Source organism: Schistocerca serialis, chromosome 8 (assembly GCF_023864345.2).
Source record: "Schistocerca serialis cubense isolate TAMUIC-IGC-003099 chromosome 8, iqSchSeri2.2, whole genome shotgun sequence".
Classification (NCBI taxonomy): Eukaryota; Metazoa; Arthropoda; class Insecta; order Orthoptera; family Acrididae; genus Schistocerca; species Schistocerca serialis.
In genome coordinates, this window is record NC_064645.1 from 558,910,374 (window position 1) to 558,920,622 (window position 10,249).

At 42.6% G+C, this 10,249-nt stretch overlaps 1 protein-coding gene across 1 annotated transcript in view; it reads left to right on the forward strand.

Annotated features, from left to right (window-relative positions):
* Positions 1-9,970, forward strand: part of LOC126416783 (SUMO-activating enzyme subunit 1) — a 55,945-nt gene extending 45,975 nt beyond the window's left edge. Inside the window, exon 6 of the mRNA XM_050084645.1 lies at positions 9,711-9,970. Coding sequence (XP_049940602.1) covers positions 9,711-9,870 — 160 coding nt within the window. The 3' untranslated portion in view covers positions 9,871-9,970. The remainder of the gene's footprint in view (positions 1-9,710) is intronic.
* The last annotated feature ends 279 nt before the right edge of the window (positions 9,971-10,249 follow it).

Below are 10,249 nucleotides of genomic sequence, written 5' to 3' on the forward strand. Positions count from 1 at the left end.
GTTCGATAGACAAAGTACCTAGGCGATGAAGACTCTAATGCTTTCAGTAAAATTCTATTTTTATGGTGATACCTTGGTAACAAAACTGGAGTGTTGTGGACATGTGCAAAAGAGGATTGGTGCTAGATTGAGGAAGGTATGAAGAGAAATGAAAGGAAAATCACTGTCAGATGGAAAATCTCTGTCTGACCAAGGCAGATTGACAGAAATTGAAATAGACCTCCTCCATTGTTATTTTGGACTGGCCATTAGATGACCTGCACCTCTGAAAGATGTTACAGCAATGAGGAAAGCTGTGTGGGCCACCTACTTTCATAATTGTCCACAGATGACCACCCTGGTCATGGACTTTGCCCTAAAGGAGCAGATTCTTGGCGTGGTTACCAAAAAGCAAAAGAAAGTGGTCAAATATACCATCACAAGCATTCTCTTTCTGAACCTGTTATGAATGAAATAAAACAAGTTTTTAGAGACCTGAATGACCCTATTTTGCTTAGTAAATGTCTTCATGGGGGCACTCAGAGTACGAATGAAAGTTTTGACCACTGCATATGGGAAAGATCACCCAAGAATGTTTTTGTAGGACTGAATACATTAAAAGTTGGTGTACTAGATGCAGTGATATGCTTCAGTGATGGAAAGATAGGAAAGTTGGAAGTCCTGAGAAATTTAGGCATAAAATGTGACTCTAATATGGAAGATCAATTGCTTGCGTGTGACAGACAATGGGTGCATGAAGCTGAAATATTCGCTATTCGAGTTACCAAAGAGGCAAGAAGTGCTAGAAGATGTGCCAAGAGGAAGATGAAGAAATGCTGCAGGAAGAAGACTATGCTTCAGGAATGTTCTGAGGCACTGTTTAATTGGACTCATATCTTCATTCACAATTTCCCACAAGTTGTATTTTTCAGAATTCAGGTACAAGCATTTCCTAAAGTTTATAAAGCATTGTGTTGTGACAGTGCCACGACATTTAACAGTGCCGCCACGACAGTACGCGCAAACGGCGATAGAGGCGCTCCGCAACTTGGCTGAGCGCGGGAGCGCCACCTAGCTACGAACGGCGCCGGCCGCATGTCACGGCAGTCGAATGAGAGATACTGAGTTGTTGTTATGTAACCAGCTATTGTTCATAAGTGAGTGTGTTTGAATATCCACGCAATTATTGGTGATTAAAGGTTATAGCACTTTTCGGCAACGAGGATGGGATATTTTCACTGCGTTGTGGATTTGTGTGTTCGTGACGGGGCAGACATGGAACAGCTTATGCAAGCGCTCATTGAACAACAAACACAGCTGACAGCTGCTATTCAGGCGTCATCGTCTGGCTTCCTCTTCTCCGCCTCCATTCCCTCCTTACGACGAGGCCGCTGAAGACTGGGAGGATTATGAGAAGCGTTTGCGGCATCACTTCTTGGCTTTCGGCGTTGTCGACGCTCCTATGTGTAAGTCGTTACTTCTATCTTGGATTTCCCCACGGATCTATCAGCTGCTATCTCAGTTAGCACCTCTGCGGGAACCTGCCTCCCTGTCCTTCCAAGAAATGTGTGACTTATTGTCTAACTATTACCGCAAAAACAGCCACGTCGTTGCCGCCCGCGTGGTGTTCTACCGGTGTCGTAAACAGCCCCATCAATCTTACCGGGCTTGGGCGGCGGAACTACACGGTCTGAGTAGGAAATGTCAGTTTGTCACGGGCACTCATAATGAGTCTTATGCTGATTCAATGGTTAGGGATGCTATTCTACGGCTTGCTCCTGATAAAGAAGTTCGGCAACGTGCCCTACAACTGCCAAACCCGTCGTTGTCGGAAGTTCTAAGCATCGCTCAATCCTTTGAAGTGTCTCACGCTGCTGGCGCGCAAATAGACGCGTGGTGTGATGTAGGCGCTGTACAGTCAACTTTTGACACGGACAATTTCCCTGTTTCACAGGAGAACGAAGATGTGGCGGCGGTTCACTCGCGTAAACAACGTCGCGTTGGGCCGCAACGCTCGCAGCGAAAACAGCAACCACAGAAGCAGGTTCGTTCCGCACTTCCTTCTTGTCCACGTTGTTTCGTACAGCATGACAGGGCCGCATGTCCAAAACGTTGGGCCACGTGTAATTCATGTAGGAAAAAAGGCCTCATTGCTTCTGTGTGTCAGTCCCCTAAAGTTCCTGTCGACGAGGACGAGGCATCGGAAATGGATGTTAACTGTGTGCTTTCTCAAACAAATAAGTTGTTTGTTACTGTTCTTGTTCTGGATAAAGACATTCGTATGCAAGTGGACACTGGCTCTGCAGTAACTCTCATTAATTCTCGCACGTATTTGGAGTTGGGCTCCCCTCCCTTGTCTCCAGTTACGCGAAATTGAGAACTTATAATAAACAGAAAATTCCTATCATTGGCCAGTTTGATGCTTCCACTGCCTACAAGTCTGTTGTTAGGGCCCTCACGTTTTATGTGGTGGATCATGCGGGCACTGAAAACCTGTTCGGTTATGATGCTTTCCAGTTGTTCGGGTTCTCCATTGATGATGATGTGCACCTCATATCTGAGGATATTCCTTATCAACAGCTAGATGGATTGTGTTCTGAATTTTCATTCGTGTTCTCTGCTGGTCTGGGTCTTGCCAAAGATTTTGAAGTCCACATTATTCTTAAACCTACAGCTCGCCCTAAGTTTTTCCGGGCACGCCCTATTCCGGTGGCGTTGCATGCACCTGTCGAGGCTGAGATAGGCAGGTTAACAGCTTCAGGGATTCTCCTTCCTGTTACCTCCAGCGAATTGGCATCGCCACTCGTGGTGGTTTCTAAACCAAACGGGAGTCTGCGATTGTGTGGTGATTTTAAAGCCACTGTCAACGCTCAGAGCCTCATTGACACTTATCCTCTTCCCCGTCCTGAGGAGTTATTTACCAAGCTCGCTGGGGGCCAGTTCTTTTCCAAACTTCACTTATCGGAGGCGTACCATCAGTTGCCGTTGGATGCTTCTTCCAAGGAATTTCTCGTCATCAACACTCCTTGTGGGTTGTATCAGTACCAGCGGTTACCATTTGGCGTCGCTAGCGTGCCGGCCATTTTTCAGCGGTTTTTGGAACAGCTCACGGCTTCCGTTCCCGGCTGCATAAACTATCTGGATGATATTGTTGTCACGGGGGCCTCCACTGAGGAGCACCTTCGCAATTTGCGTTCACTGTTTCGGGTTTTGCATTCGGCTGGGTTGAGGTGCAATCTGGACAAGTCACAGTTCTGCCAACCCTCCATTGTGTATCTTGGTTTCCACTTATCCCGTGAGGGTATACGTCCTCTATGTGAGCACGTACTATGCCCTCTCCGTGGCCTGAGCCGGTGCAGCCATGGGAACGGGTGCACGCTCACTTTGCCGGCCCCTTCCTCGGTACTTATTGGCTATTGTTGATTGACGCCTTCTCGAAGTTTCCGTTTGTTGTTCGATGTCTGTCGCCCACCACTGCGGCGACGACGCTGGCTTTGCCCAAAACCTTTGCGCTAGAAGGTCTTCCATCCATGATCGTCACGGACAATGGCCCTCAGTTCTCTTCGCAGGCCTTCCGTGATTTTTGTACTGGACAAGGGATTCATCATGTTACAGCACCACCCTTCCATCTGCAATCGAATCGGGAGGTCGAGCGCCTTGTCCGCACTTTCAAAAGCCAGATGAAAAAATTCCTTAGTGACGCTCTGCTGCAATTTCTGGGTTCTTATCGCTTCATGCCTCTGGGTGATCGCAGCCCTGCTGAACTCTTGCATGGCCGCCAACCGCGCACTCTACTGCACCTGCTTCACCCTGTCAGGCCTTGTAGTGTCCCCTAGTGCGGGAAAATACTCGGTGGGCGCCAGCGTGTGGGCACGAGGGTATGGATCTCGCCCTAAATGGATTCCAGGGGTGGTCAAGGCTCTTCGCAGCCGCCGGCTTTGTGAAATACGTACGGACGACGGCATGATTGTTCGCCATTACGACCAGTTGCACCCACGAGTGGTGGCCACACCGGTGCCACCGCCCCTTCCTTCGCCTCCACCAGCCCGAGAAGCCAGTCCTGTCGCTGCTGCCGATCTACCGTACGTGTTGATGCAGCCGACGTCGCTACCGCTTCCGAGTACGCCGGAACCGGCCCCAGTCGCGACGCCGCCTTCTCCGGGACCCATGTCGCTGGAGCACGCCCCCAGGTCCACGACACCTATGGATGCTGCTCCGGAGTTTTCACCCTTCATCTCGTCCAGGAGGCACGTTCCACGCACAAGCTTCCGTCCTGGACATTTTCGACCGTACTCTTGTGTCTCTCCACGGGATCTTCTCGGGGCCTCACAAGAGGCCATGGATGTCCCCGCACTGTCCATGTCTCCAAGGAAGTGAGTGTTTTTTTTTTTTCAAGGGGGGAAAAGTGTTGTGACAGTGCCACGACATTTAACAGTGCCGCCACGACAGTGGGCGCAAACAGCGATAGAGACGCTACGCAACTCGGCTGAGCGCGGGTGCATCCCCTAGCTACGAACAGCGCCGGCCGCATGTCACGGCAGTCGAATGAGAGATACTGAGTTGTTATCTTGTAACCAGCTATTGTTCATAAGTGAGTTGTGTTTGAATATCCACGCAATTATTGGTGATTAAAGGTTATAACACATTGCTCTAATTTTTTTCTGTAACTTGCAATTGTCCATGCTTATGTAGTAGGCCTAAGCTTTATTGTAGAATCAACTAAATTATAGAAAAAATAAAAATTTTATTAGGAAAAAAGTTATAAAAATTAAAATGTAAGGTGATATTTTTTATCCTTGAAATATACATAATAGGTGGAATTAAATAGGTCTAATACCTCAGCCATCATGTCATGCATATCTCTGGTAAAAATTTGGTCTCTTTCAAATGTATAACATTGGATTAAATGGTACCGTAATTTGAGGAAGCGTTTTGGAAAAAAAATTGCATCAATTTCTTTGTAATTTTTTTAATAATCCTAATCAGGTTTAAAAATATTCAAAATACTTCTAATATGTTTAGAAAGTGTGCTGCATTACCTGATACCAACAAAAAATCTGTAAAACATATACATTATAAACAGTGCCTGAAAGAAATAGGTGTTGATTTGTACATAATATTGAGCCAGAAAAGTACCCTGTATCCTTAATAGACAGTGTAAACAATAAGGGCCCCAACACACTTCCCGGAAGACACTTGAATATACTTCTACATCAGTAGACGACCCTCCATCCAAGATAACATGCTGTATCCTGCCTACCTTAATATCCTCAATCCGGTCACAAATTTTGCTCGATATGCCATATGATCCAATTTTTGAGAATAAACTTTAGTGTGGCACCAAGTTAAATGCTTTCTGAAAGTCAAGAAATACTGTATCCACCTGATTACCTTCATCCATGGCTTTCAGAATGACATGTGATAAAAACACAACTTGGGGGTTCATATGATCTTAATGCTTTGAAGATTGGCCACTTAGAATAATGTTGGGTCTAAAACTCTGGTCATTTATGCCATTATTTGAAATGTTACTGGCACATTTGTAATTGATATACCTGCAAGGGTAACACATACTAAAAAAAGACCAAACTTCAAGATTTATTTTTCATATTTAGTTTATTGACAGATCATAAGTTTTAACATAATAATGACAGAAACTATAATTTTCCTTGCAAAAAGAAAGTGTGAGCTGAGTTACTGAGCAATGTCTACCTCTTGAGCTTCAGAATTCTTGCTCATGCAACAAACCTGGTGTATTTGTAGCAGAAATACAGTAAATTGTGAAATCTAGCAAGCACACACACGAAATTATGTGAGTGCGAACAAATGGCACAGCCAGTCACAATAGCATCTGTGATGTTTGCTACTGTTTCTTTCAAAATAATTCTGGAAATTGTCAACAGAAGGCAGCACCTGTCAAGGGACAGGTATTGAGATGTCAGTATGTTGTTGGTGGTGGTGGTGGTGGTGGTGGTGGTGGTGTTGTACGAAATGAGTCCAGTTTTTGAGCAGTAGGTGGCTCACATGTGAAGAAAATTGTGGCCTGAGATATATTCGGGCACAGTCTTTTTAACACAGCATTGTGGCCTGAGCTATACTTGAGCTTGTCTCCAGACTGTTCAGAATGTGTGCTGGTTGGCATGGAAGCAATAATTCTGTTTGACATACCCCAGAGATTGGGCGCAGTTTTGTGGCTCATTGCTGCTGCCCTTCTTGTAGAATGTTGTGGCCTGTGCTTTCTTTCAATTATTGGGTAGAGATTTTTGTTCAAAAGTATCTGCAGTTAAAATGAAAGCTACTCAGCTGCAAAATCTATATAGAAACTGACTGGGATTCCATCAGGCCCTGGAGTCGTGTTAAATTTTAATGATTTTAGATGTTTCTCAACCCCAGTTCATGTCTCAGTGCTATGAGAATCTTGGGCAGTACTTCTCTATCTTCCTTAGTACAGGAACATTTGAAAATGGAGTTAAGTATTTCTGCTTTTGCTTTGCCACCCTCAGTTTCAGGTCCTATAGCATCCTTGAGTATACAGATGCTAACTTTGGAGCCACTGACAGCCTTTGCGTATGATCAGAATTTCTTTGGGTTTTTTTGAGTGAACTTCCGATAAGATTCTGCTGCATTAGTAACTGGAGGCTTCTCGCATTGCCTTCTTGACAGCCAAATGTACATCATTCAGCATCTTCTGTTTATAGTCCTAAGCTTTGTGTTCAGGGTGTATATGACCTGGGAATTTTTCATTGTTTTACCTTTCAGTTAAATTTTTGTAATTTTGACTGGTAAGAATAGATGCTCTAGCAAAGAATATTACTGTACCCGCTACTGGAGAATGATACTGCAGCAATAAAATATAAACGAGAGGAAAAAAATAAAACTTTAGTGGCAAAGGAAATGCGCCATTTACAGCAACAAAACACCATGCACACACAAGCGTCTGCAAACAGCAAAAATATGTCAAAGGTCTTAGGGCAAAGACTATGTAATACTTCGTAACAGTAAACTGCTTTCTGTGAGTGTGACGTCACAACTGTTTACATTAGGTTAGTTTGACCAGTTGCCAGCAGGCTCATGCGCATGCGAAGTTGACTCGCATATGAGCAGTACCTTCTCCCGCTTCCCCCTACTCGAAGTTTGGCTGTTAGCTGTATCAGCAGTAGCAGCAAGCAGCCGGATGCTAACGAGAAAAAAACGCACACCCTAGCTGCTAGATTCGCGCATGCGCAGAGTTGTCAGAGTTGTAGTGGGGACCCGTGTTTTTGTTAAGTGATTTTCCTGTTTCCTCTTTGTTTACAGCTCCCTCGTTAAATGAAAACAAAACAGATTTCTGTGGCTGGGAGCTATCAAGTCAATTAAAACTCATTCACATAATTACAGAGGGCAAAAATATATTTTTAGTTTCAGTTTTCTGATTTTATTTTATTTCCAAGTTATTAACAATCAAGCATTAATCGCCTTGCAGAACAATGAGGTTATTTTGTCAGTTTGCTAAAGAAATTTGGCTTTATTAATCTTTCCGCTGAGGCAATCGATTTATTTGAAACGAAGTGTTTCTTTCCACAGTATTGGCTAGTTCCAACTTTTCGCTAAATTTCAAGTGCATGTTTTCATCTTCTGCCATGTATGAAATTATGCCATAATAAAGAACCAAATGTGAGGTAGTACAGTATTTTTACTCCAAGAAAATTTACACCCAGAAAACCACACTGAAAAACTTAATATCAGATGGGACCTACTTCATTGTGAATCTTGAAAAAAACCAATGTGCACTTCAAGCCGAATTATGCATTTTAGTATGGCTTACGAAATTCCTGTGCTCTTGGAGTATTCTCTGATGTCCTGTTTCTTTTATGGCGTAATGAATGTGGGCTTCCTACACCACTGCAGCTGCACATGCACAGTAATGCCTGTTTTCTGGCACTCTCTGCCAAATGCTAAATCGAACCTATTTCTAACAGTCTCAGAATAGTATTGTAAACAGTGGTTTATGAAGCATTACTTTCAAAGTAAATTTCTTTTTATACAAGATGAATTATGTTATGTGTGAAAAAGTGGGATGAATTTCTTAAATCACAGACCGTTGAAAACTGAACACTGAGGACCAGCCACTTACAAGAATTTCGAGCCCAGAAGACCAGACATTTATGTCATCATTTTAAATTTAGTGGCACATTTGTGTGATATATCATAAAGTACAACACACGCAAAGAAAAGATCAATATTACATGTGAAAGCTTAGCTTCTCTTGTAGTTTATTAATCTTCGAGACCAGTATTATATGTGAAAGCTTAGCTTTTCTTGTAGCTATACTACGTATATTAATGTAAACCATTAACTTTTCCTCTTTGTGTGTTCATGTTACGCGAGAGTGATCTTCCTATTGCCTGACTAAACATGTGTCCTTGCTCTGAATACCTGCTGCCATCGGTGAGATCATGTGGCATGAGATACGACTGGCTTACAAAAGGACATCGCAATCTCAATTTCAACGCTCTGGAAACTAACGTACTGTGTTTGGTGCAATTCAGATTTATACTTTCGTAATACGAAAATGTGCAGCATGTATGTTGCTGCACATCAAAGGTCTTTCCAAAACTTCTCGCCTTGAATCTCTCTTTGAGAGGGGACATGACTGCTTCTGAATCTAGCTAACTGAATCTAGTTCATTTATTTGTCCTTTGTGCTTTAGTAATCATTGTTGCTACAACTGCCCCATGGTCACTGATGCCATTTGCAATATGGGCATCCTCATAGAGGGTCAGATCTATTTGTTTCTATTATATTCTGTATATTTCTGCCATTTGCAATATGGGCATGCTCAAAGAGGGTCAGATCTATTTGTTGCTGTTATATCCCATATATTTCCATCATGAGTGGGCTTCCAAACTATCTTTTCAAGGTAGTTTTCAGAGAAGGCACTTAGTAATGTTTGGAAGAATTTCTCTCATGCCCACCACTGTACTTAACCCACTCTATTGTTGGATGATTGAAGTATCCTCTATTAATGGCTGTATGATTGGTGAACATATGTATTAGTGAATTGATTGATGCTCTGAAGTTTGTTACATCTAGGGATTGGTTAGTGGTTAATAGAAGAACTTAATTATAAGTTTATGTCCATTCTCGATACTGAGTCTCTACTGAACATACGTGCCATAACTGACTTTGCCTCAGTAGTGAGATCTCAGCTTTGTGGGAGTTATTTTCCCAGTAGTAAGAGAAGTTATGAAGGCATGAACACAATGCTTTCTGAGAAGAAAGAAAATACATGCTATAGCAGTTATCTCTCCGAGTACATGACAACACTGAAGCACACACCACCTGTATACATTGTTTCTGCCTCTGATGTTCCCTAGACTGATGGCTTTCAGGGAACATCAAAGCTCTCAATTATTCAGGTAATATCTGTTGTCTTTTTTGTGTCTCACACGTAAGTGTCAATGTTACAAGTCCAGAGTCTGGAACTCAAGTGTCTGTCAATCCTACTGTAGTTTCTCTCAGTTTTTGCTTCTTACCATTGGCAAAGATTTTAAATGTCAAATGTTTATTTGAATCATCCACTGCACATCTTGTTTCGACTGCATGTAAATAATATTTATCTGCTTTGTGTAAAGTTAGAAGAATGAAAACTGTATTTCTATGTCAATTTTATTTGCTCCTGATCTTAGTTTGCAACTCCATTTGAATATTGTACAACTATGACTCACATACGTATTGTGTTTATTTTCCAGATGCCTGTTCTCGCAAGTGAGCCCTGTGTGTGCAATTGTAGGTGGTGTTATGGCTCAAGAAGTTATAAAGACAGTTTCTCAAAAAGAACAACCACATAACAACATGTTCTTTTTCAATCCATTAAACAATCTGGGATATGTTGCTTGTCTTGGCAACTGACTTTAGTTCATAATTCTTGTGTTTTGTGTACTTTGCATCAACTGTTCCAGTGTTGTATGTAATTCAGTGACCATTGTAAAATTTTTCATAAATTAATTTATGTTTTTCATTTCTTTGGTAAGGTGGTTTCTTTCGCCATATTATTTCAAGTTTTTCCTACTGCTCAATAAAAGCACAGATGCTGTAAGGTATATCAAATTCTAAGTGTAACATTACAGTCCTAAGATGCACATTTGATGCTACAAATCCCTACCACCTTTGTTAATAGCAAAAGCCAGAAACTCTGTTTTGGACAGAAACATCACCAAACAACAAATGTGACCAAACTAAGCTGATACTTGTCGCACTTGAAGTGCTTAGATTGGTAGGTCAAGCGAAG